Here is a 27169-nt window from a genome sequence, read left to right as displayed (position 1 = left end):
ATGAGTTTCAAGCCACCAGGTCCAGAACTCGAACCATGGTCAGCTATTGTGGGAGTCCAGCGATGTAACCATTACACCATCTGTTGGTCCCATTGCTATATATTTTTTAAAAGTGGCTTCTATATGACAAATTACTAATATTGTTTAAAATTGATAGGCATGGGACCAGCCTGTGGTGTGGTGGTTAAGGTGCTGGATTCCCACATGACCGACCGTGGTTTGAGTTCCAGTCTCTCTCTCTCTCTCTCTGTCTCTCTCTGGTGAGCACACATGCTCTATAGCAAAATTAAATAATAATGATAATAATAAATTTTTAAAAATTGATAGGCACATTTTGGCCTGGAAATCTGACCTCTTTTGTGAAGTGTTATTAATAAACAGATTACAAGGCATGTTTGCAGCCATAGAAAATGGAAGTTTCTAAAGTAATTACTAACTGAGGTCCAAATTAGTATGAGTCTTGTCTGAATTTCCCATTGTTGCTTTGGTGTAAGTCTCAGTCTGGTTGTAATCTGGTCAACAAATCTGGGTGTAATTTATTTTATGGAAAATCAGAGGATGTACTAGTGGTAATTTGTTCCTTCACACTGAACTTCAAATTCTCTTTTGTTTTTCTTTTGCTTTTTCTAGCCATTATTTGCATTTTTAAATGAAGAAAAATTTAATGCAGATGGATGGACAGTTTATAATCCAGTTGACGAGTACAGAAGGCAGGTAAGTCAGTAGGTCCTATTTCCTGGCCTGTGGTGAATTTCAAACGTGTAGTGACGGTGTGTTGTCGGTCATGCTCTCTGAGAAACAGTAACATCCTTGCTGAGTATCTCTTTGGCGGCAGTGGCATTATCCACATTTTGTACGATGTGGCTTGCTCTGCCTCTGTCGCCATGTGATATACCAGCTCATTCCATAGCCGTATTTGAGCTTCATGGAAGGCTGGATGGCTAAGCTGTCTCCTTCCCTCAATGACGAACATCAATTTTGTGTTGCTTATGAAATGAGCCCAGCATGTATGGTCTTGAAAAGTCAGACCTTTCTTCCTTATGTTTTTGGAGTTGATGATGCTATTTATATTTGGGAGCTCAACTATGACTAGAATGCAAATTTGAAGGAATTAGAACTATTTTCCTGTAATGATATCTTTTCCAAGAAGGCTTTTACGAGCATCTATTATAGTTGTCTTCCTAATTGCTCTTATGGAAACTTCACCTGTATACATGTTTATTTGTATAATAAAGGCAAGAGGCTTGGGGTCATGTTTCTGTTCAGGGTCAAAGGTCTCTTGTGGCATTTCTGTGAAGTAGATCTCATCTTTTTCATGTAAGAAGAGGCACTTTTTGGCCTCTGGTATAACCAAATATAGAACAGCTAGGATTTTTGTGATGAAATTTTTCATAATTGTTGTTCTACCAAGCTCAGAAGATAATTGGGAAATTTTGTCAAATGAGCTTGGAGAATCCAGTCAGGCCCCATTGCTTTCTATGTAAAGTAAAATTATAGGACCTAACAAACTTGACAAGAATCTTCTAGCCACAATCTCCACCACCAAGACTCTGGTGTAGTTTCCTTTTTAAGTCTTGATCACTGGTTTGCATATCCATCCATAAGCAGATTAGAAGCTCAGGAATCTGGGCACAGGAGTTGAGCTCTGGAACACATGTATGTATGAAGTAGAATGTTCCAGTCCTTCCATAAATCAGATTTAGTCTGAGTTTTCAAAGGCTCTGTACACCTCATTTTAACAACCTCTGTTTTGGGCCAGCTAGTGAAGTGGAAGAAGGTCCACTACCTCTTGCATGTTCAGAGACTTCTGTGACACTAAAATGTATTGAAATGTTTTTACTGTATTTTTGGAATGTTGCAATATTAAGACTTTTTTTTTTAAGTTCACGACGTCTAGCTTGAGTCAAACAGTTCCTGTTTTTAAGATTGCATGCATATATGAACTGTTGAAGGTGTTTTGTTTTAGACTGCCATTATATTCAATCTCTTTTTCTTATAACTTTCTGATGGGACTTATTACTCTCTAATTGGACTCAGCATCAGACTCAACATCTGTTTGGTCCGTGGTCTATAGGACCAGACCTAAAGAACAGGTACAATGTTTGTCCCCAAAACAAACACCCACATAGCTCACTTTCATGTGTGTATTTGTGCATTTGTGAGTATGGGGAGAGAATATTCCACCACCTCTGGATCTTGTCCATACTACATTTAATTTGTGGGTAGATGCTAGGATGGGAGGTGTCTTCCATGTTTCCCTGTAGCATGAGCAATCTCTTAAAATGCAAATGACTGTATTTCTCACACAGCCTATGGGGTAATCATCAATCCTGAATAGTTGGATTTAAAAAAAAAAATCATCGGAGGTGGCGAAATGAGCCTCCCCAGAGGGGTTTGCCTTTACTTCCCCTCTGTGATTTTCTTCATGAGTTCAGCTTCTTTCCACTTTGGAGCAGACAGAAGCATTCACTGTTTTGAGCAGGGAGAGGAAGTTGCCTGATCTCTTTTCTACCCTCAGTTAGCCACAGATCAAGACTGCCTGAGATGCTTCCCTTGGGGGCGGGGGTGGGTGCATGGGTGGGGGATGGCCAAGTTATTGACTCTGGTGTAGTTTCCTTTTTAAGTCTTGATCACTGGTTTGCATATCCATCCATAAGCAGATTAGAAGCTCAGGAATCTGGGCACAGGAGTTGAGCTCTGGAACACATGTATGTATGAAGTAGAATGTTCCAGTCCTTCCATAAATCAGATTTAGTCTGAGTTTTCAAAGGCTCTGTACACCTCATTTTAACAACCTCTGTTTTGGGCCAGCTAGTGAAGTGGAAGAAGGTCCACTACCTCTTGCATGTTCAGAGACTTCTGTGACACTAAAATGTATTGAAATGTTTTTACTGTATTTTTGGAATGTTGCAATATTAAGACTTTTTTTTTTAAGTTCACGACGTCTAGCTTGAGTCAAACAGTTCCTGTTTTTAAGATTGCATGCATATATGAACTGTTGAAGGTGTTTTGTTTTAGACTGCCATTATATTCAATCTCTTTTTCTTATAACTTTCTGATGGGACTTATTACTCTCTAATTGGACTCAGCATCAGACTCAACATCTGTTTGGTCCGTGGTCTATAGGACCAGACCTAAAGAACAGGTACAATGTTTGTCCCCAAAACAAACACCCACATAGCTCACTTTCATGTGTGTATTTGTGCATTTGTGAGTATGGGGAGAGAATATTCCACCACCTCTGGATCTTGTCCATACTAGATATAATTTGTGGGTAGATGCTAGGATGGGAGGTGTCTTCCATGTTTCCCTGTAGCATGAGCAATCTCTTAAAATGCAAATGACTGTATTTCTCACACAGCCTATGGGGTAATCATCAATCCTGAATAGTTGGATTTAAAAAAAAAAATCATCGGAGGTGGCGAAATGAGCCTCCCCAGAGGGGTTTGCCTTTACTTCCCCTCTGTGATTTTCTTCATGAGTTCAGCTTCTTTCCACTTTGGAGCAGACAGAAGCATTCACTGTTTTGAGCAGGGAGAGGAAGTTGCCTGATCTCTTTTCTACCCTCAGTTAGCCACAGATCAAGACTGCCTGAGATGCTTCCCTTGGGGGCGGGGGTGGGTGCATGGGTGGGGGATGGCCAAGTTATCTGTATTGTATGAGTAGTAAAGAATATGTTGACCCAAAGTAAAGGAAGATCTCAAATTCAAGAAATTCATTTTTACAAAAGGTTGTTTAGAGTTGTGGAAGCCACCAGTGTTTTGTCTTGTGTCCTTCCGTTGTCTGGATTATTGAGCTTATTATATATATGGAGGCCGTCGTCCCCATGTGGTCCAAGAGGCCTGTGCACGTATTGCTAGAAAGAAGAAAGGAGGCCAAGGCTAAATTCAGAGACTGAGTCTCACAATACTGACTTGAACTTCTTTGTTTCCTGCAGGGCTTGCCCAATCACCAGTGGAGAATAACTTTTATTAATAAGTGCTATGAGCTCTGTGACACTTACCCTGCTCTTTTGGTGGTTCCGTATCGTGCCTCCGATGATGACCTCAGGAAAGTTGCAACTTTTAGGTCCCGAAATCGAATTCCAGTGAGTATGGCAACGGACATTTCTTTCAAAGAGGGTCTTTCATTCCGTAAGAATGCTAGTCAGGTCATTTAGAGAAGCACTCTTAGCATTTCATGTCAATAAATAATTACCAAGTGCCTTCTGAGTGCAAAGTACTACACCAAATGGAGAAAGAAATAGCACCTGCTACCTACCAGAGCTTGCAGCCAAGGACTCAGCGGAAAGGGAAGGACCTCATACAGGAGAGAGTAGAAGTAACACTGTCACGCTCGAGCCAAGTGCCACGCAGAAGAAGGACGGGTCTCCGTGGTATTCATCTGTGTGGCATGTTGACTGAGTTGTGCTGGAAAGAACATGCTATCTGACCTAAGAGAAAAGATAAGCAAGTTCAGGCTTTGATGCGCACTCACCAGTATTAGAGTGAGCCCACCCTTGCACATTTGCAAGCTGCCTCAATGCCATTATCAAGCCGGAGTCAAGTACAGACTATTCCAGACAGTACACTTACGGTATCTGTGAGTCAAGTTCACCAAGTTCTCATTTAGTCCTTAAGGAAATATGGACAAGCCATACTGTCTGCTCTGTACATAAATTTTATTGACTCCAAATTTAGAGACAGGTTTTTTTTTTTCCCCGCTGTTAAATGTCAGGATCTGTCATAATAAGTACATTGGGTTTTCTTTTAAATTAGTTGATTTTTAAAAGCAATGATTGAAGAAATTAAAATTTAATATTACCTAGCCTGTAACTTCTAAGTCTAGACATTCTTGTACTTAAAAGGTATTTGTGAGAGGCATTTGTATACTAAAAACCTAATATGGATTGTAACTTTTAAACTTCACTTCCTTCTCTAGTTATTACTGTCCATTTATGTCTTCATGATAGAAATTGTACTTGAAAGTATGTCCTTCAAGCCATTTTATTAGAATCGAGTGCTCTACCTGGGCCATACCCACAGACTCTGCTCCTCTCCTGGTCAGCTGTCTTGCCCGTGCATGCCTTGCCCACGAGGAAAACTAGGCTAAGGTCGTGTCAGTTGGTTTGGTTCACTCACCAGTCAGTCAGTATTTAATGAGCATACACTGTGTGTGTGCATGTGTGTGTGAGAGAGAACGAGAGAGAGAGAGAATTTCATGGACTTTGAGTCAGGAAGGGAAATAAAACAACTGTCTGGTCCACTGTGCTCAGTCTGCATTATTCCGAATGAATGCTAGCCCACTATAGAGCAAATATAATTTAACTTTTCATTTATTTAGTCTTTTTATTGATGCTTCTTTCTTTGTGATGACCACTAATATGCATTTCATTTTTCATTTTAAAAACTAAGGCTAGGCTAGCATGTGGTGTAGTGGTTAAGGCACTGAACTCCCACATGGCCAAACTGCAGTTCAAGTCCCAGATATGGCAGCTTGAAAATCATGCCAAATATATGTGTATATGTGCCCAAAATCCCAGAAGGAGAATGGAGGAGAAGGGATTGTGGCTTTGCTATCCTCCTGGGGAGTGATTTCTTACTTTACCTCTGTCTGTCTATCTCTGGCAAGTGCATGCACCCTATGGCAAAAACAAAACAAAACCACAAAAACAACAAAAAGCTAAGGCTAATCTACTGATAACGTCTGTATATTTACAGATCATCTACTATTAGATATTACGCATAAAGATACACTCCTTCTGATATACCTTCTAACCTCCTTACTCTTGAATATTAGTCTCAGTGTGTAGATATATCATGATTTATTTATTGTGAGATAGCGAGGGTCTTTTTAAACTTTTGTTATTATAAACAATGTTATGATAAGTATCTTTTGGTGGCAAAGTCTGCGTATACCCTTGATTCCCTATGACTTCTAGATATTAATTATGATGAGAATAGTGTAAGGTAGTACTGTGTGCTTCAAAAGCACTCTTAGTACGGTGAAACAGAATGTATTTGTATTCATTCAGCTCTGCAACGAGCATCTTTTTTAAAGATAAGGAAGTGGAGGTACTCCTAAGAGTGACATTTCCTAACATTAGCCCAAGCCAAGAGAGGCAGGGCAGGAGGAGGGATGGCATTGGCAGAGGGCGGTTTCTGTTATATGACCCAATTGAAATTTGAAACATGTTAAGGATCTTTCTCAAATAATAAATCTCTTGTGTGTGTAGTTATTTGCTTCTTAATTAATTTTTAAAGTTGATTTATTTTCATGAAAGAGAATGAAGGAAGGAAGGTTCCCCTAACAGAGTCTTCATGCTGAGATCCATCCCTAGCCTCAGCCAGCCAAGGCCACAGTGCATGTCTGGTGTGTACAGAGAGGCCTCACACAAACCCGAACCTTCTCATGTGGATCCAGCACTGCAGAAGATTTCATTACTACTGTGCCACTGTGGCTGGCCCCATTTTTTCCCCCTAGAATTATTTATTTAATTTATTACTATTATTCTATTTTAAAGATTTGCTCTAGGGCTTGTACACTCACAAGAGACAGAGAGAGACAGAGAGAGAGAGAGAGAAAGTGAAAAGCAAGCACAGAACATGGCACTTGTTCTGAGAATGGTTATTTTTATTGTTGTGTCGTCTTTTCTCAAGAACCCATTGCCATCATAATAAACATCACTTTTTAAAGACATCAGTGTTTGTCATTTGCCATTGCAGGGGGTGACTTCAGAGATATCAGGGAATCTGGCCTTATATTAAGTGAGCCGAATGGTTACACTTCTTCAGTTCTTGTGCCTGCATGTTGTAGGATTTGGTAACTGACTTTACAGGCTGCTGAGCCCTCCTCGGATGCTAACGTGAGCCAGCATTAATAGAGCATTTTACCAACATTCTTCCTTTAGACCTCTCAGCAGCCCTATGAGAAAGCACTGTTGTCCTCACTTGGTGAAGGAGGAAAGGGAAGCCAGAGAGGCTGTGAGTTAAGTGTCTGAAGTTAGAGCCATGGCAGAGTCACATCCGTCCTCAAAGCCCCTTTGGTTGTCCACACTTTGTACTCCCCAGCTTTCTGTGTTTAGCAGGTTTGCCGAGATCTTCACATAGCCAGCGATCCTCTACGTCAAGTGTACAATTCTGTAGTTTTCCGTATACTATAGTCTGAGCTACCTTGTACATGTACTGTTATTCACGTGCTGTGACTGGAACCAGGAATCAGATGTGCTAGACCATGTAGAAAATGAGAGAAGGCTGACTCTGAGTTAAAGGCTGCTGAGCTCCCCTAGGCGTCAGGCATCCAAACTTCCTTGAGGAGGCTGGCAGCTCTTTTGGCTGTCCCAGGAGCTTTGCTTCTTCCCTCAGATTTTCTTTCTTCCTGTGTCAAAATCTAGAACCAAGACTGTGGGGGAAATAACCTGTGACTGTAAGTTGGTATTATAAGAAAGATATTGTACCAGAGGTGATTTCCTTTACCTCTCACTCTTTGCTGCTCCTTAACCATACTGAATCCAGTGCAAGCTACAGCATTAAACTGCCAGAAGCCCTTCGATTTCTCTTTCCTTTAAGTGACAAAACCATTTTTAGGTAAGCATTAATTTCTATTACATGGGACCAACAGATAGCATAATCGCTATGTCGCTGGACTCACATGTAGTTGACCATGATTCGAGTCCCGGATTCGGTGGCTTAAACTCATGCCAGGAGCATGTGCGTGCATGCCCAGGATCCCGAGAGGAGAATGGAGGAGAAGGGATTGCAACGTGGCCATCCCCCCGGGGGGTGATTTCTCTTTCTCACTTTTTGTCTGTCTGTCTGTCTCTCTCTTTCTGGCGAGTGCACACGCCCTGTAGCAAAAACCTCTCCAAAACAGAAAAATTTCTATTACACATGTTGCTAGCTAAGAAAAGGTCAGTGTGGTTGTGGTTCTGATTGTTCCTAAGTGGCCGTGATTGTTCAGTGTGTGTTCCTAGATGCACACAGTGAAATCGCACATGAGCAAGATTTTGTTTGAGCCCAGAATCACTTCTTCAAGTTTGTTGGTGATTTTTTTTTTGAAGACTTTTGTTTTTTTAAGACTTACTTTTTTGATGACTGAAACTTTCTGAACTCACCATAGGTGCTATCATGGATTCACCCAGAAAACAAGACAGTCATTGTGCGTTGCAGTCAGCCTCTTGTGGGTATGAGCGGTAAACGAAATAAAGACGATGAGAAGTATCTTGATGTCATCAGAGAGACTAATGGACAAATTTCTAAACTGACCATCTATGATGCAAGACCCAGTGTAAATGCAGTGGCCAACAAGGTGAGTGTCTTCGGTAACAGGATAGAAACGTCACATGCATCTGGAGTGCAGCATTTTCTGTGAATGTTTTTGCCACAGTACATCTTTCAGCCAATGTAGGGTTAGATTAACAGCTAAGAAAACCAATTCTCAAAACTTAGAACATAGTTTTAAGGGTAATTACCTTAAACAAAAGTCGAATACATTAAAGTCAAATGAAACTAATCTTCAGGTAAGTAGGCACAGCTAGATTTGTAATGAACTTGGGTTTGGGACAGAATCTTACGCAAAAGATATACTCCTTGGAATGGTTTATGCTGTGGACAATCACTCTCATGTACACACTGTTGAAGCACCTGGAAGGAGTTGTGGGGAGCTGTAATTAGTCTTACCTAGAATTCCCTCCACCATACCCATATCTACTTATAAACATGTTTTTCTCATTTATACAAGATAGCTCAAGAACTTGGTAGATGCATGTATGTGGCTTTTCCAGTCATGGCCACATATTACAAAAGTGCATTGTCTTCAGATGTCTGTCTTGATCATCTTTTTGCCTCCTTAAGCAAAATATACTGAATGTCCCTAAAGTTGACCCAGGGCATTACTATGAGCCTCAGCACACAGTGTTGCCTAAAAAATCCACTGCAAGGTGGAAGGCTCTTTGCCCTTGCTCTAGATGGCCCTGGGTTGATATACATCATACGTGTCATTGCTCCTTCTCGCTTTTATTTTTCTTTCTTTTCTCGTCATTGCCAGCTGTCCCTTCCAAATGCTTACAGAGGGCTTTTCTGAAGGTATCCCCTCACATTCCACCTTTCAGATTTATGGTTTCTTATCAGCTGTAGGCTTAAATTCCATCATCTTCAATATTTTGCTTATCCTGAGGGCATTTATCTAGCATCTTCAATTAGTCAGAATACAAGACAAGAACCTAAAAGCAAAAGAAGTCCTCAAGCGCTCAGGTAGATGCAGCAGCTTCCTATGTGAAATCTGTGATACCTGGCTGCACTGTGTGTGTGCATGTGCATGTGCATGTTTGTGCAGGGCTCAACTCCTCGTTGTTTGCACATGGATCATCTGTCCCACACACTTGGTCTGGGGCCGCCCCCGTCCCCCAATGCATGCTCTCAGACCAACTGTTTGCTATGACAGTTGGTTTTGTTTAGAAATGATTTTGAAATTATATATAAAGCAATCAGGAAGTTGAATCAGTAAGTAAATTGGGAATTATAAGTAAAACCTTTAAGAAATTCAATCTAAATCAAAATACCTTCTTGGGTTAATGTTAATTTGATGTATTTCTGTTCCTATTATCCTTTGTATATAATTCAGAGCAAAAACATGTATAAAATGCAGTACTTTCATGTACAGCTTTAGCCTGAAATAGATATGACGTAACATTAAAATGAAGTATTTAGAAAGAGTATTTTCACATATTAAAATGTATGAAACGAACACCTTAATTATAGTAACTCCAAAGCTCATTATAGCAATAGAATTTTTGAATGCCTTTTTAGCACTCAGCAAAATATGCCTCTATTTCTAGTCCTTTAGGAATCAAGGGAAGGAAAATATTAAGGAAAAAAGCCTAAGCTCTCGAGACCTCTGCGTCATTTTTTTAAACGCCATGCTTATGTTTCCCCTCCTTCGGCTGTGTCTCTCGGCTGGTCGCTAGCTGTCTATATCCATAGCAACAGGCCCTTGGACCTTGACATCGTCATACTAGGTTGTCTGGATTGTTCTTTCTTGTTGAAGAAAGGAAAACTGAAGAGATGACTTCAAAAGTAACCAGAGATAGAGAATTTGAACTGCTGGAAACTCAATCTGTGCCTGACTAATTGATTTTTACCCTTTCTGACTTCTGTTCTCTGTGGACCTAATTGTTCGTCCCTTGTGGATATTTAGAAATTCATAACCCCAGATGGAACAAGCAGCATCATATCATTTAAAATTCAACTAAATCCAGGGCTCAGTAAGATCTAGCAGCAGGCTGCTTCTGTTTTCGCCGCAGTACACAGTGATGAATTAAAATGGAACTACATTCATGCCCAGTTTTGCCAGAAACTTTGACTATGAGTGATAAGTGGGTTTTTTCTTTCATTTTTTCGCATACTATCTTTAGTTATTTATGAAAGGATCCCCAGTGTCAAGACTCTCTTTGAAAATCACCGCAACTATTTTGAAACCACGTGTGCAGAGGAGCAGGCTGTCTGTCCACAGGAGGCGACGAGTGGCATTGCGTGATAGGCTTGCAGATCTAGCAGGATGTAGGCCGTCATTTCCTCCCAGGCCCTGAGCCTACAGTTTGCAAAAGTGACGCAAGTGGGCATGGATAACCGAGAGGAGGGGATGGTGACCTGTTTGATTACTTACAGCTGGAAACTTTCTCAAATTGGCAAAGTGAATGTTTACCGTCTACCAGCTATGATGCTATGCAGAGCAAGCTTCAAAGAACTACTCTGTCTGCGTGGATTCTCTCACCTAGCGTCTCTGGGGACCAAGGTCTCAGACTTGTCACCTAGATATGCAGGCTTGAAGTTCTTGTGGTAACCTCACACCTATTGCAGGAAATCTCTGTGATGAACCCCAGAAAAAGCCCTAGGTTGCTTTGGCTCTTTTGTCCTTGGCCACGAGTTTATATTTCTTCCATTATCATAAAAAAAGAAAAGAAGCAAATTCTAGCAATGGCACATTTTCTGGAGACTTCTGCTTTCCTCTTCAGCCTAAGCAGGTGTTTCCCTGCCTCTTCCTACAGGCACCCTGAAGTTATATAATGCTGCCTTCTTTGCAAGTCACAGAACTGTGACTTTTTCTTAAAGGGCCAGAGGCCACATGTCCCATGGCATTTTAAAACATTGAAGCAGAATGCAGCCAGCTTCCTAAACAAAACTGTACCGTCTCTTTGTTTGTGTGGAAAACACAGACTGCTCACCATGCTGGGAAGGTGAACCAGTGCCTTCACTGGCAAGGTAATCCCTGTAGGCACTGCAGGAGGGGAGCCATCTGGGCTTCTCTTGAAACCTTGTCCTGCTGGAGAGCTGCCAAGGGCAGCACTCTCTGTCCTTGGTGTTTGCACAGCAGAGCGGGAGTCTTGGTGTGGTACGGAAGGTCCAGGCTTTGAAGTCGGACTAGACTTAAATATCACTTACTATCTGCATGACTCTGGAAATAGTTAAACAGCAGTTCTGAGTGTCTGTCTTCACCCAAACAGGGATAGTAACACCTATCTCTCAGCCTTGCTACTTTAAGAGATACAGTTATGTAAAGCAAGAACCACAGTACCTGGCACATCATAGGGGCTCATTAAATGGTGGGTGTGATAGCTGTTAGAATAGAAGATGGCTCCCCTAATCCTGAGACCTAGGTAGTAGTATCCTCTGTGTACAGGAAAGGAACTTGGGGCTCACATAGGGCAAGTGCCTTGCCCTAGATCACATGGCAAAAAGAGGCTGAAGCTGAGCTGTCAACCTGGGTCTGTCTAACTCTAACGCCTGTTTTCCTCTCATGCATCTGTCCTGTCAGTGGCATTCCAATGCCAGGGTTGTCTGCTGTCACCTTGGTTTCCTTCCCCGTGAAGAGTGCTGTTGTACCTATGGTGCTGATGGAGGGTGAGGACCTTTCAGAGGCTGTGCTTGCCTCTCCAGCTCTGGAAGAAGAGCCAGTAATTACATAACATTTTGAAAATGACTTTTTTTTTATTTTTTCACTCACAAATAACAGATTCCCCAGGAAATTGCCAGCCTTCTACTTTATTTCTGGCTCAAAGTATGACTAATGTTGTTGAGGCTTAGGTGTTGGCTACTGACCCAAGTCACATTCGGTATTTACTTAAATTGTAGTCATTGGGATTGAGATTTGGAGGACAAATAACTTTGTAAATATTTGTGTAAGTTACTGGTGAAATGTAAAACCCAACTGATTGTTTGCATCTGTTGTTGTTTCTTAGGCAACAGGAGGAGGATATGAAAGTGATGATGTATATCATAACGCCGAACTTTTCTTCTTAGACATTCATAACATTCATGTTATGAGGGAATCTTTAAAAAAAGTGAAAGACATTGTTTATCCTAATGTAGAAGAATCTCATTGGCTGTCCAGTTTGGAGTCTACTCATTGGTTAGAACATATCAAGGTAAGTATATTTAAAAAAAAAAACCTTTGCATATACAAAAAAAAAAAAAGTGGTTGTTTAGGAGAACAAGCATTTTTTTTTCAAAATTCCTCACATATAAAAAGATTGAGCACAGAGAGATAAACTGTAGCAGAGGACTCTATATTTGAAAGTTTTTATCATTTGCTTACCAAAATTAAAAATTTCGCATCACTACTCCAGAATATTCTCAGAGTTTGTAGCAATGTCTCTTCCCATCTTGTTGTTAGTGAGTAGTTCAGGCTTTTATGTAGATTTATTTATAATAGCCAATCTATCTGACTATTACTGGGTATGTGACCCATGGATCCGGATAGAGGTTTTTTTTTTTTAAAGTGTTCAAGCGGTCTGAGGGAACGAACATTTCTATAATACTTTTACAGCTTTTTTGTGAATCTAAAGCTATTCTAAAATAAAAAGTGCTATTTTGGGACCAGCAGGTGGCGTGGTGGTTAAGGATTCTAGATTCCCACATGGTTGACCTTAGTTCAGCTTGCTTTCTCACTTTCTCTCCCCTCTCCCCATCCCTCTCTGATCAAATTTAAATAAATAAATAAATTTTAATTAATTAATTAATTTAATTAAATAATTTGTAAAAGGTGTTATTTTAAGAGAAAGGATTACATGCTTTTGTGCACAAAGCATATTAGACCTTCTAATGGGAAAAAGGGATAAAATAATTTCATACTTCTAAGGAAGTTCATACATGGTTGAAGAGATATAAAAGAAATATCATATTCTACGGTATCATAGCAAAGTCATGTGTGGAACAGGTCTTTTTTCTTTTTTCTTTTTTTTTTTTAAGAGGTTTTTGCCTTAGGGTGTGTGCACCCACCAGGGGAAAAGTGAGAAATCACCCATTAGAGGGGATGGTCATGCTGCAGTCCCTTCTCCTCTACTCTCCTCACAGGATCTTGGGCATGCAAGCACATGTGCCCGACATGATTTTGAAGCCATTAGGCTCAGGGCCCAAACTGCAGTTGGCCATGCTGGAGTCTAGTGACATAGCTACTACACCATCTGCTGGTCCTGGAACAGGTCTTTTTAGATTCAGTGATCTCAATCTGGTCACTAATGAAAGCAAGAGAATGGGAACTCCATTCTAGAGAAAGAGAACAGCCTAGACAGAAGCCCAGAAACAGACAGGGTGAGACCAAATGAGATTGAAGATTTCTATACGTGCAGGTTAATCTAGAGATCTGGGAGAAGCCAGGTGACCAGAGGTCTTCACTGTTAAGTTCAACTGCGAGGAACCCCCATGGTTTTTAGATTCCCCAGGAAATTGGAATGGTGGGGTCTTTGGTAGGAAAACATTTTTGCAGCTGCTTATAGACTAGATAGCAGAAAGAAGAAAATGAAGTCAGAGAAAACAGAACCTTTTCAAGAATATAGAGATGGGAGGTAGTAATGGCCTTGATTAAAATGCTGCCATTGGGGGTTGAGGCAGGTAAAAAAGGGACAGACAAGAAAGGTTCCCAAGGAAGGGCCTGTGGTAGTTGATGACTAGATACATGCAGGATCTAATGAAATGTAGGATGATGCCAAGAGGATGAGCCTAGCTAGCTAAGAATATGATGCCACCATTTGCAGATGAAGTGTAGTCCTGATCAGGATCTTGGTCAAGAGAAACACCATCCAATTGGGGTAGTGGTAGGCCATCCACCTGGTGGGGTCTAGCGGGCTGGTGTTCATGCCAAATGGGACTCACACTCGAGGCTTAGGACTGAGAGGTCAGTTTGGGAGTCAGCTATTGGACAACAAACTCGAGCAGAGCCCTTTAATGTGGGTGCTGAGAGGATGTATGGGGCGATCAGAGGACTTTGAATGGAACCTTGGCCATGTTTATATTCAGGACAGGAAGTCAGAAGTGGAGCTCAGTGAAGGAGGCATCAGAGAGACATGGGAAGATCAAAGGAGGCTATTGGAATGTAAAGAAAGGTTCTTGAAGAAAGGGCCAGTGGTACTTCAAAGAAATTTATCAAAAGGTCCTTGTCGACCTTGGAGGTAGACCTGCATGGGTGTCTAGTCATGTGGAAGGGGCAAGAGTTGAGAAAATAGTGGTAATGAATGTAGACTATTCTTTTGAAGAGGTAGATAGCTGAAGGAAGGGGTAAGTATCATATGATGAGTATCATATGATTATGAGAAGGGCTTTTCAAGTCATGGGAAGCTCCAGCCTGTTCTGTAGACAAAGAGAAAAGATTCAACTTTAGGTAATTTTAAAAGGAAATAATCACACAGGCCTGAAAAGATTAATATACTGTGATGTTTATAATAGTGCAAAAACATTAGAAACAACCTAAATGTACAAGAAAAGTTATATCTAGAGAATGAAATATTGCACAATCATTAAAAATCACATCATTCAATACCTGATAATGTGAGGAAGTCCTCAGCTTGTAAAAGTGAAAAGGGCCGGGAACCAGCAGTTAGCGTAATGGCTATGTCATTGGACTCCCATGTCGTCGACCACGGTTCGCGTCCTGGACCCGCTGGCTTAAAACTCACGCCGGGCGCGTGTGCATGCGTGCCCAAGATCCCGAGAGGAGAAAGGAGAAGGGATTGCGGCATGACCATCTCCCCTGGGGGGTAATTTCTCACTTTCTGTCTCTATGTTTCTCTCTGTCTGGCGAGCACATGCGCCCTATAGCGAAAAAAAACTCTCAAAAAAAAAAAAAGTGAAAAGGGTCTCAGAAGCCTCAATTAAAGGAAAAATATGTTTGCATAAAGACAAGTTTAGAGAGTATCCACCAGGATGTCAAGAACTATTATTTCTGAGTAGTAAGACTATGGTAATTTTTATTTTCTTCTGTGTCCTATCATTTCCCCCATTTGTTCAGTGAATATTTATTACTTTTGTAAATAAGGAGAAAAGCGTTTTGGGGAGAGAGCACAGGTAAGGGGTCATTGGTGAGGTGGGTCAGCTCCTGCTCTCAGCTAGATAAGAAGGGAGACAGGTTAGAAGTAGGTCTTGTTTGATGGCTCAGGTATCTGGGGAAATCAGTAGGCAAAGCTGTCTGCTAAAGTGTAGAAGTTAATTAGGACTTAGGAAATTTAGAAAATGAAAAGACCCCTGTGAAGTTCTGTCATTTTGTTTCTAATAAGGGGGATACAAAAGGAATGAAAGAAAATGCCTTTTTTCCAAATAGACTGGGAATAACAGGTGTCCACAGGGAACATCTGGACATTGGCTCTGTTCAGACAGCAGAGCAGATATGTAGGCAGCCTTGAGCTGACCTTGAAGCCTGGGTGGGGATGTTTGGTGAGCTGCGAGCTCTAGGAGTATCCATTCCTTGCCTCTTCCAGCTTCTCATGGTCACTGACATTCCTTGGCTTATGGCCACATCACTCCAACCTGTGCCTCTGTGCTCACATGGCCTTGTCCTCTTCTGTCAAGATGAAGTCTCCCTCCATCTCTCTCTCAGAAGGATTCATGTGATTATAATCTAGGACCTACCTGCATTATCCAGAATACTTTCCCTATCCCAGAATCATTAACTTGATCCCTCTGCAGAGTGCCCGTTGTCATGTCAGATGGTGTTCACAGGTTCCAGGGTTAGAATGGGGGTATTGTTGGTGAGCATTTTTCAGCCTCCCACTCTACTGTGAAACCCCAGGGCTGCTGATGGAGATGCAGTGTGGCCATGGCTAACCCACACTCTGGTCTAGTGGTCCCCCACTTGGTATATGAAACTAGAGTGAGCCTTTTGCAATGAGATGACCAGCACCCTCTTTCTGTCTCCCGAATATATATCCAGTCCACTGCCAGAGCTCCAGCAAAAGGGAAGAAGGGTCATGCTTTCTGGAAGCTACATTTCTTCTTGGTCCTTTCTAGCACTCTCCCCTGTAGTACTTCCTGTTTAACAATGACTCATTATGCTGTGCTGCTGTTCCACATCAGCATTTGATAGGGGGGGTGGAGGGCACCATTCTTCTCTCCATATTAGAAAGAATCCATGGTTACTCAATCAGCCCAAAGTGGGAACTATCAAAAGTGGTACAATGAGGTCTTTTTTTTAATTTCAATTTATTTATTTGCATTCATTCACTGTACATCATTAACAATGAGGTCTTGAACCCAGGCCTTCAGCCATAAAGCTAGCATTCTTAACCACTGCAGCATATGCTCCTTGCTGGCCATCTCAGCTAACTATCAGTCACAAATTCATCAGATTACTTAGTTTTATGGTGCATTTTTAAAAATCCGATTTAGTCATTAGCTAATTACAGCTGTTCCTATCAGAAGTGATTGTGGCAATTCATACTTAATTGGAAAACAACACATAGTTTTTTCAAAACGACTGACTGAGATTGAATCCTTCTCTTATTGTAAGTAAGGGGAGTATCCAGAGCAAGAAGTGGCCACTGTTGAAATGCACTGGACCCCAGCGGTCTTGTGCTTCACCACTCTCTGAGCAGCCCTTTGTCAGATTACAATTACAGTACAGTTTCAAGGAGACATGTAAAGGCTTGTGAGGTGCAGTGAGTTATGTACAAGTAATCCGTGTGCCAGTCAGCCTTAGGTCCCCAGCCTTTCCTTCTTGGCCCTTCCTGTCCACTTATCTTTAGTTACTGTTTTATGTAAAAATAATAAAGCTCCATTCCTTTAAAACTTTCTATACATCAGGGCCAGCAGGTGGTGGTGTGGTTAAGGTGCTAGATTCCTGCATGGCCAACCATGGTTCAAATCTCAGACCTGGCAGCTTGCTTTTTCACTTTCCCTCTGTTTCTCTCCATCTCTCTCTGGTCAATTTAAAATAATAATAACAACAATACATAAAAAAATTATTAAAAAAAAAAAAATCTTTCCATATGTCCGGTCCTTCTGTCAGTTTGATGGTTCTTTGAAGTTAAAATAAATGCGGATTTCGGGGCCAGCAGGTAGCATGGTAGTTAAAGGTGCTGGACTCCCATGTGGCTGACTATGGTTCAAGTCTTGGACCTGGTAGCTTGCTTTCTCACTTTCTCTCTCTGTCTAATCAAACTGGAAAATAATAATAATCAATAAAGGATTATTGAGGATTTCAATGTAGTTGAATTAATTGGTAGTTTCTTTAAAAATTAAATGTGCATTAAATGTATTTATGTTGGAACATTCACTTTACAAGCTAAGTGATGTATGTGATTGAATGTATAAAAAGAAATTAAAATAAAAAATTAAAAAATCACAAGGCTGGCAGGTGGCGTGGTGGTTAAGGGTGCTGGACTCTTACATGGCTGACTGTGGTTTGAGTCTCAGACCTGGCGGCTTGCTTTCTCACTTTCTCTCCCTCTCCCTCTCCCTCTCCCTCTCTCTCCCTCTCTCCCTCTCTGGCCATATTAAAATAAATAAAGTTAAATAAAATAATTTTAAAAAATAAACAAAAATAAAAATAAAAAAATCAAATGTGCATTTACCATCTGGCCCAGCCATCTTACTCCTATACATTTTCCCACTAGAAATGAAAATGTTATGTCCCTTCAAAACTGCACATGCAGCCAGCCAGTGGTGTGTGTTTAAAATGGCTGGATCCTATATGACCAACTATGAGGTTTGAGTCCTGGACCTCGTGGCTTGGGAAACATGCCAGGCACATGTGCATGTGGGCTTAAAATCCTGAGAAGAGAATGGAGAAGAAGGGGTTCTTGCAGCATGGCCATTTCCTCTGGGAAGTGCTTTACCACTTTCATTATCTGCTTGTGTGTGTGTGTGTGTGTGTGTGTGCGTGCACATCTGGCAAGCACACTCACCCTATAGCACACTCACACATACAACTGTGTGTGCAAAAATTCACAGCAGCATTATTCATAGTGGCCAAATGCTAGAAACAATCAGCTGGATTGTTGGGGTCAGGCAGGCACAACAGCAGAACACAACACTCTGCAAGGTTGACACGGGAAGGAGACCTTCCTGAGTGTGCCTGGCACACATGTGCCCGTGATCCGGGCTGGTTAGGGATGGATTGCATTATCAAGACCCTGTCAAGGGTACTGTTTCTCTCTGTCTCTGTCTCTCTGACTCATTGAATGGATAAGTAAACTTTAAAAAAAAAAACCAGTTTGTTCATACAACAGAACATTATTCAGTCATAAAAGGAGCAAAGTACTGTACATGCTACCACGTGAGTGAGCCTTGGAAACATGGTGCTAATGAAAGAACTCAGACACAAAAGACCACATATTTATTATTTCATTTTCATAAAATGTCTAGTAAAGGCAAAAAACAGAGAGATAGGGAGCAAATCACTAGTTGCCTAGGGTTGAGGGTGGAAGCAAGATTGACCTCTGATGACACAAAGAAGCCTTTTTTTATATGATCACTGTTATGGGTTGAATTGTGCCCCATCCCCAAATTCCTATGCTAAAGGCCCAAGCCCCGGTACCTGAGTGTGACCTTATTTAGAGACAGGGTCTCTATAGATGCAATTAGTTCAGACAGTGCCATACCAGAGTGGCGTGGGCCTCTGCTTCGGTATGACTTACATCCATATAGAAAGGGGAAATGTGGGCATAGAGACATGCACGCAGGGAGAATACCATGGGAAGTTTGCAGTTATGTTGCCACAAGCCACGACCTATCAGAAACCAAGGGGGAGACCTGGAGCAGATCCTTCCCTAGCTCCCACAGTGGATAGAACAGCCCTACCCAAACCCTCACCTTGGATATCCAGCCTCCAGAACTGGGAGACCATACATTTCTGTTGTGTAAGCCACTCAGCCCATGGTACATTGATAGGCCAGCCCTAGCATACTGTTACAGTCACACCCAGGAAGGCAAGTATGAAATAACCTTTGGCATTCAGTATGGCTTGGGTTTCGATACCCAGGCATGTGGGAATGCAGTCTCTACAGAGGAGGGGCAGCATATCCTGTAGCTGCTCGTGTTCCATTTCCTGACTCTGTTCTAGACATTAACCAGTATTTTAAAGCAGGGCTTTTCTCCAGGTTAAAAACTATACTTTCAAATTGAAGCATTGTCTCATAACTGCCTACTGATTTGCATTGTTTCTTTGCCAGCTTGTTTTGACAGGAGCTATTCAAGTAGCAGACAGAGTTTCTTCGGGAAAGAGCTCAGTGCTTGTGCACTGCAGTGATGGGTGGGACAGGACTGCTCAGCTGACATCCCTGGCCATGCTGATGCTGGACAGCTTCTATAGGAGCATCGAAGGGTTTGAAATATTGGTACAAAAAGAATGGATAAGCTTTGGAATTAAATTTGCATCTGTAAGTAAACAATACAGCTCACTTTTTAAAATACCAGATCACTGCCGTTTGGTCTGGCTATGGTGGCACAAAGGTAGTGCCACCACTTGGGAGGCTGGAAGCCACATGGGAGACCCAGGTTCAGTTCCTAGGCTAACCTGAACACACCAGACAGTTGTACACACCTGTAATCCCTGCGAATTGGAGGCTAGGGCAGGAGGATGGTGACACAGCAAGACCTTGTCAAAATGCCTATTGCTTGGGCCAGCAGGTGGCATGGAGGTTAAGATGGCTGGATCCTTCATAGCTGCATCTATGGTTCAAGCGCGAGACCTAGTGGCTTGAGAGACATGCTGGGCATGTGTGTGTGTATTCCCAAAATCCCTAGAGGAGAATGGAAGAAAAGAGACTGTGGCATGGCCATCTCCTCTGGGGGAGGGGGTGATTTCTCACTTTCTCCTCTCTCTCTGGTGAGTGCATGCACCCTATGGCAAGAACTTAAAAAAAAAAAAAAAAAAAAGAAAAGAAGAGAAACTTTCTCTTTATTCACAACAGAGCATGTGCAAAAAGGGAAAAAAAAAGTAAAACCACATGTTTACTATTCAAATGAAAATATGAAGAGCATAATAGAAACTGCCTTATAGACCCAGCCTGGTGGCAGAGTTGGCAGCTAACCAAAGTGCAGTGCTGGAAGCCACATGATTGACTGTGGGTTCAACTTCCTGTGTCAACCTGAAAATCATCCTGATGAGCTAGAGGGCTGGCAAAGGGGACCACAGAGTGATGAAGCCCTACCAAGGACGGTTCCCCCCACCCCTGCTTGTGTGCATGCACTCCCTAGTATGGATAAAATAAATACACTTGGGGGAAAATAAAACTGCTTCACAGGTCTAAAAATGTGTAATGCCCAGGGTTAATAAAAATCTGTTTAGGAGACATGTTTATCCACCTGCACCATTTACAGTTTAGACTGAAAGTAAGAGAGTCTGCATAGAAATGTTTTGATTGAGGGACCAGCCAGCAGCATAATGGCTGTGTTGCTGGACTCCCACGTAGTCAACCACTGTCACGTCCCGGACCCAGTGACTTAAACTCACGCCGGGTGTGTGTGTGTGCGTGCCCAAGATCCCGAGAGGAGAAGGGATTGCGGCATGGCCATCTCTCTTGGGGGGTGATTTCTCGCTTTCTGTCTCTCTGTCTCTCTCTGTCTGTCTGGTGAGCACACATGCCCTATAGCAAAAACCTCTCCAGGAAAAAAAAAAGAAATGTTTTAATTGAAATTTCACAAAAGAAGGAAAATAGGGTGACAATTATTTTTCAACTAATAACTATTATAGTCAAATATATTGTATATTATTATTCTCTGATACACATTTTTAATCATCAGGAAAACCTGTTTAAATTCATAGTACCGGGGCCTGCAGGTGGCATGGTGGTTAAAGCACTGGACTCCCACATAGCCTCTTGCAGTTTGAGTCCTGGACCTGGTGACTTGAGAATCATGCCTGGTGCATGTGCGTGCATGCTCAAAATCCCAGGAGAATAGAGGACAAGGGATTGATGTGTGGCCGCACCCCCTGGGGGGTGATTTCTCCGTTGCCCTATGGCAAAAACCTTAAAGCAAATTCTTATTACCAGGTCTTATTTCCAGATGCCCTTCAAATAAGCACTTTTCACCAGCTCCCTGGTGAGTCTCATCAAAAGGGATACATAGACCATGCTTTCAGAAACACTGCTGTGTAACCTTGTTAGCCTTCATCTTAATTAAGTAGTGTAACATTTTTGAATGCAAAGAATCTTTGTTCAGTAAACAAATACATTGCGAAGTTTTTGGGTATGTCTTCTTTTTTTTTTTCTTAAGAGAGAAAGAACTTTTTATTCTAATAATTACATGTTTTGACATGATTTCCAGCCTTGGAACTTCAGGACTGATCCATTCGCAGCCGAAAGGAAAAACTGTTCAGGCTGTATCCGCAGCGTCCTTCTCAGGATGAGCGGGTACATCTCATTGGCCGCTGGGTTGCTCAGCCGCCGTGTGTCCAGGGCTTGCTGGAATCCCACTCCTCTGAAGGGACTATAAAGTCAGCAGGATAAAGATGTTCTGTAGTGTTTACTGACCTCTTATAGAAGTTCATATATTTACTTAGTTTCCATTTTTTGAACCTTGTATTGCCATAGAAAGATAAGCTGCTTGCCCTCTGAGAAGCTTGGCATTTAGAAGGCAGATAGCTCAGCTGCAGTGAAACATTTTGTGGGTATCTCCTTTCTAAGTTTTGTACTCAAGAATTAAAACAAATCATCTTCAACATTTCAGAGAATAGGTCATGGTGATAAAAACCACGCCGATGCTGACCGATCTCCTATTTTCCTCCAGTTTGTTGATTGTGTATGGCAAATGTCGAAACAGGTAAGGATATATGGAATGAAAATACGTTCAACTTAACATTTATATTAAAATTTTTTTATATAGTATCTGGTAATTGCCTGCCTCCCCTCCAATTGCCCGCCCCACCCCCAAGTAATACGAGGCATACATAGAGGTGAAATAAGAATGACCGTGTGTGAATAACTATTGAAGCCAGGTGACAGATACGGGTTCACATTTTTATTCCTAGGACTATTTACATGTGTGGAATTTCCTATAATAAGGTTTTAAAAATTAAATATTTGTGCTGGCTCCATAGTGGATAGTTAAGTGCAGACCATAGGCGACCAGATCCCACGTGGCCAACTCTGGTGTAAGTCCTGGTCTGTGCAACTTGAAAAATCCAGCAGGCATGTGTGCATGTATGTTCAAATTCCAGATGGGAAGGAGAAATGGAGGAGAAGGGATTGTGGCATGACCACTGGTTTGAGATGGTGCTTGCTTTCTCTGGCGAGTGTATGTGCCCTCTAACAATAAAATATATTAAACATTTAACTGTATTTTCTCTATTAATGGAAGATAAGTGAAACTGAAAATACCAACTTGTCTTTTATATACATTCCACACTGGCATTTGTGTAGGCATGTCTATTAACTCATGTCACTTAGCAACAAGGGCATGTTCCAAGAAATGTGTCATTAGGCAGTTCCATTACATGAATATTATAGAGCATACTGACACAGAACCATGTGGTATATAGCCTATTGCTGAGGGACCCTGATGAATAAACAATACGAGATCAAATCAAGCCAATAGAAAATGATACAGTCAAGAGAATCTCACATCAGCATATGATACATGAGGCTGTTCTGTGTTGTAACATGGCAGCATACTGTTTTATAGTAAATGTTTTATATAAGAATACAATCCAAAATAATAATAAAGGCCAGCCCATGGCCTAGTGGTTGAGGGAGCTGAATTCCACATGGCCAACTGAGCAGTTTAAGTCCCTGAACTGGCAGCTTAAGGAACATGTCAGGTGTTTATGGATGTGTGTCCCAAGTCCCAACAAGATGGAGAAATGGAGGTGAGGGGATTGTGACATGACCATGTCCCACTAGGGACTGCTTTGTCTTTCTCTGGTAAGTGCATCTGCCCTCTGGCAAATTAAAAAGGTAAATAGATAGATAGATAGATAGATAGATAGATAGATAGATAGATAGATATAAATGAATAAATAAAATAACGGGTGGTAGAGGTTGGGGGGGAAGGGAAGAAACATTTAACAGACAAAAGAATGTGAAGTTCTCTGTTGAAAAAAAATGTTCTGTAATGTTTGCTTTATAAAACAAAAGGACATCTAGTATGGCAAATGCATAAATTCATAACATGATCATTTATTATCAAGAATTATCAGGACCAGCAGTTAGCGTAATGGCTATGTTGCCAGACTCCCACATAGTTGACCACGGTTCGAGTCCTGGACCCGGTGGTTTAAACTCACACCGGGCGCGTGTGTATGCGTGCCCAGGATCCCGAGAGGAGAATGGAGGAGAAGGGATTGCGGCGTGGCCATCCCCCCTGGGGGCTGATTTCTCACTTTCTGTCTCTCTGTCTCTGTCTGTCTGGCAAGCACACACGCCCTATAGCAAAAACCTTTCCAAAAAAAATAAAATAAAATAAAAAGAATTATCTAGTGTACATACCTGTGTGTGCTGAATTTTTCTGTAGCTGGCAGCACAGTAAGGCCTTGCTGCAGACATGTGAATAGTGTGCTGTGACGTTATGATGATGGCTACGATAATAGCCGGTAGGAAGTTGTCAGCTCTATTATAGTGTTACAGGACCACTCACATAGGTGTGGTCCATCTTTGACCAAAACTGGCATGTCACTGTACCTAAAATAATTAACCTATCTGATATGCCCTGCGTACTCAGGAAAACCCAAAAGATCAGCCTGGGGGCTTCCTTTTCCTCTTTATTTCTTAGGACTTCACCTTCTCAGTACTGTCGAAAGTACCAAAGCTATGTGCTCTAGGTAGGGGTGGATGGCAGCCTCGCTGCCCTTCCTAGTGCTCCACCACATGGCAGCATTTAATCTTTTCTGAATGCATCTTTTCAGTTCTATAAAAAAAAAGTTAGTCCCAGTTTTTCATACTTGCCTTATTTTTGTGTAGTTTCCCACAGCTTTTGAATTCAATGAACGATTTTTGATCATGATTTTGGATCATCTGTACAGCTGCCGATTTGGTACTTTCTTATTCAACTGCGAATCTGCTCGAGAAAGACAGGTGAGTCAAAACCCGCATCTGTTTTTATAAAGGCTTGCCAAAGTGTACTAATCTGCCATGAAGTGCAAAGAATTTCAGAGCTTGGAAGCCACTGACCTTGCGTCAGGAAGTAGGAGTGACTTTAAAGGTATGTGAGGACTCCCTCCCAAAACACCATAAAAGTATCAGTAGAGGGACTGTTTTAAAGTGCCTAAACCCCTAAGAACAGAGAATGTGAAAAAGAAGATACAGGCACAAACTTTTTGAAGTTGGCAAGCCTGAAGATAAGTGGTAAATAATTTGGCTTGAGAAAACTGAATCTCAGCCAGCAGTGAAGCTGAGAAGCAGGAACCTAGAGGATTTTGAAACTAAAAACATGCTATCAACAGAAATGAAAAACTCAGGACAAGAGTTGGAGGAAGATTTGAACAGAATCCTCCAGAGGATGACTGCAATGGAGATAGAAAATGGAGAAAAGGTAAGAAAATGAGCAGATCAATCCTGGAAGTCCAATATCCAAATAGTAGGAATACCAGAAAGAGAAGATAAAGATGCCAGAGAATAGAAAATCGCTGAAATCCTTTGCGAATATTCCCAGAACTGAAATACATGCATTTCCACATGGAAAAGCCTGCCAAGTGCTGAGCAGGGCAGGTCAAAATCGAACCACCTCTAGATGAAATTTCAGAACAGAAGGAACAACATGATCCCACGGCTTCCAGAGAGGAAAAGAATGGGTTATTTGCAACCAAACAGAAAGCAGAAAGATGTAGGAGTCTTTAATGGAAGGAAGTTAGAAGTCAGGAGAGGGTTAGACTGTGGCATGGTGGTTAAGGTGGCTAGATCCCACATGGCCGACAGTGTGACTCAAGTCCTGGACACCAGGTGTGTGTGTGTGCATGCATGCCTGCTCAAAATCCCTAAAGGAGAGAGAAAAGGAAAGGGATTGTGGGGTGATCATTCCCCTGGCAAGTGCTTTCGCACATACACATACACTCATGTGAGTGCAGTTTGAAAAAAAAAGTCAGGAGGGCATTGTATTCAAACTATTAAAGAAATTAAGTAAAGGTTCAACCCAGAATTTTCTACCTGCCACACTATCAGTCAAATGTGAAGATAGAACAAAGATGCTTTCAGACATACATGGCCTTGAGACTTTCCCCTTGGAAGCTGGTAGAGTATCCACTTCATGAAAATAAGAAAGAAGAGTGCCAGGCATCCCAGAAGCAGGAGGTCCAGCAGAGAAAGGCAGGTACAGGGGGAGAGCCTATGGACAGGGCAACTGGCACAGGGTGACTTCTGATGTGCCTGAGCGTGGTGTGGGCTCTGAGACAGATGATGGAGAGGTTGGGGTGAGTTAATAAGTACTAAGAAAGTAGGCAAACAAAACAGTTGGGAAGCGAGGGGGGACAAAAACAACTATGCAGGAAAAGAAAAGTGAACACGCAGCTCAGCTGTGAAGCATCCACGTCATCGTAGGAGTCACAGTGCTGAACGGGTTCTGCTCAGAGGGCTGCTCTGCGCTGGGAATAGGTGGCAGGCTAGAAATCACGCGAGCGTGGTACAGTGCAGTGGAAGGAGGTAGTTCTCACCGTGGCCATCTTGGCAGTGAATGCCTACAGCTGAGCAGGCAAGAGGCGGCAATAATGTCGTTTGACAAGATGGCGATAAGCACCGAATTTGTTAAGAAGTCAAATACAGATTGGAACGGTCATTATGAAAAACAGCATGCAGCTCAAAAAATTAAAAATAGGATCAGCCCTGTAGCGCAGTGGTTAAGTACTGTGCAGAGGGAGCCTGATCCCATATGGCCAGCTGCAAAATAAATTAAATAAAGGTCCAACCCAGATTTTTCTCCCTGCCACACTATCAGTCAAATGTGAAGATAGAACAAAGATGCTTTCAGACATACATGGCCTTGAGACTTTCCCCTTGGAAGCTGGTAGAGTATCCACTTCATGAAAATAAGAAAGAAGAGTGCCAGGCATCCCAGAAGCAGGAGGTCCAGCAGAGAAAGGCAGGTACAGGGGGAGAGCCTATGGACAGGGCAACTGGCACAGGGTGACTTCTGATGTGCCTGAGCGTGGTGTGGGCTCTGAGACAGATGATGGAGAGGTTGGGGTGAGTTAATAAGTACTAAGAAAGTAGGCAAACAAAACAGTTGGGAAGCGAGGGGGGACAAAAACAACTATGCAGGAAAAGAAAAGTGAACACGCAGCTCAGCTGTGAAGCATCCACGTCATCGTAGGAGTCACAGTGCTGAACGGGTTCTGCTCAGAGGGCTGCTCTGCGCTGGGAATAGGTGGCAGGCTAGAAATCACGCGAGCGTGGTACAGTGCAGTGGAAGGAGGTAGTTCTCACCGTGGCCATCTTGGCAGTGAATGCCTACAGCTGAGCAGGCAAGAGGCGGCAATAATGTCGTTTGACAAGATGGCGATAAGCACCGAATTTGTTAAGAAGTCAAATACAGATTGGAACGGTCATTATGAAAAACAGCATGCAGCTCAAAAAATTAAAAATAGGATCAGCCCTGTAGCGCAGTGGTTAAGTACTGTGCAGAGGGAGCCTGATCCCATATGGCCAGCTGCGGTTCGAATTTTGGCCCTGGAGGTTTAAAAGACACACTGTCCCATGTGCACGCTAAGGATCCTGATGGGATAGAGAAATGGAGGAAAAAGAATTATGGCATGATCAGGCCATGTCGGAGGGGCTTTCTCTCCTCTCCTCCCTCTCTCCCTCTCTCTCTCTCTCTCTCTCTCTCTCTCTCTCTCTCTCTCTCTCTCATGTGTGCGTGTGCCCCCTGGCAGTAAAAAATTAAAAATAGAACTACCATATGATCCAGCAGTCCCAGTCCCAATTCCAGATTTATATCCAGAGGACATGGAATCAGTATGGTGAAGAGATATCTCCACTCCATGTTTATTGCACCGCTCT

The 27169-nt window shown here is 42.1% G+C and overlaps 1 protein-coding gene across 3 annotated transcripts in view; it reads left to right on the top strand.

The window, feature by feature from the left end:
• Positions 1–27169, top strand: part of MTM1 (myotubularin 1) — a 90555-nt gene that overhangs the window by 51833 nt on the left and 11553 nt on the right. For 2 of the 3 annotated variants that reach the window (XM_027769371.1, XM_006171199.3), the window contains 7 exons: positions 631–714; positions 3938–4087; positions 8098–8286; positions 12215–12400; positions 19415–19621; positions 21915–22007; positions 24143–24256. In XM_027769371.1, the coding sequence (XP_027625172.1) occupies positions 631–714; positions 3938–4087; positions 8098–8286; positions 12215–12400; positions 19415–19621; positions 21915–22007; positions 24143–24256 (1023 nt within the window). Of the gene's footprint in view, positions 1–630; positions 715–2037; positions 2094–3937; positions 4088–8097; positions 8287–12214; positions 12401–19414; positions 19622–21914; positions 22008–24142; positions 24257–27169 lie in introns of those variants that run through there. The other variant, XM_027769372.1, reaches the window with a different exon arrangement.

This window comes from Tupaia chinensis, unplaced genomic scaffold, assembly GCF_000334495.1.
Source record: "Tupaia chinensis unplaced genomic scaffold, TupChi_1.0 Scaffold149448_1, whole genome shotgun sequence".
Lineage (NCBI taxonomy): Eukaryota > Metazoa > Chordata > Mammalia > Scandentia > Tupaiidae > Tupaia > Tupaia belangeri.
Note: the sequence above shows the minus strand (reverse complement) of the source record. Positions and strands in the feature narration are given on the sequence as shown.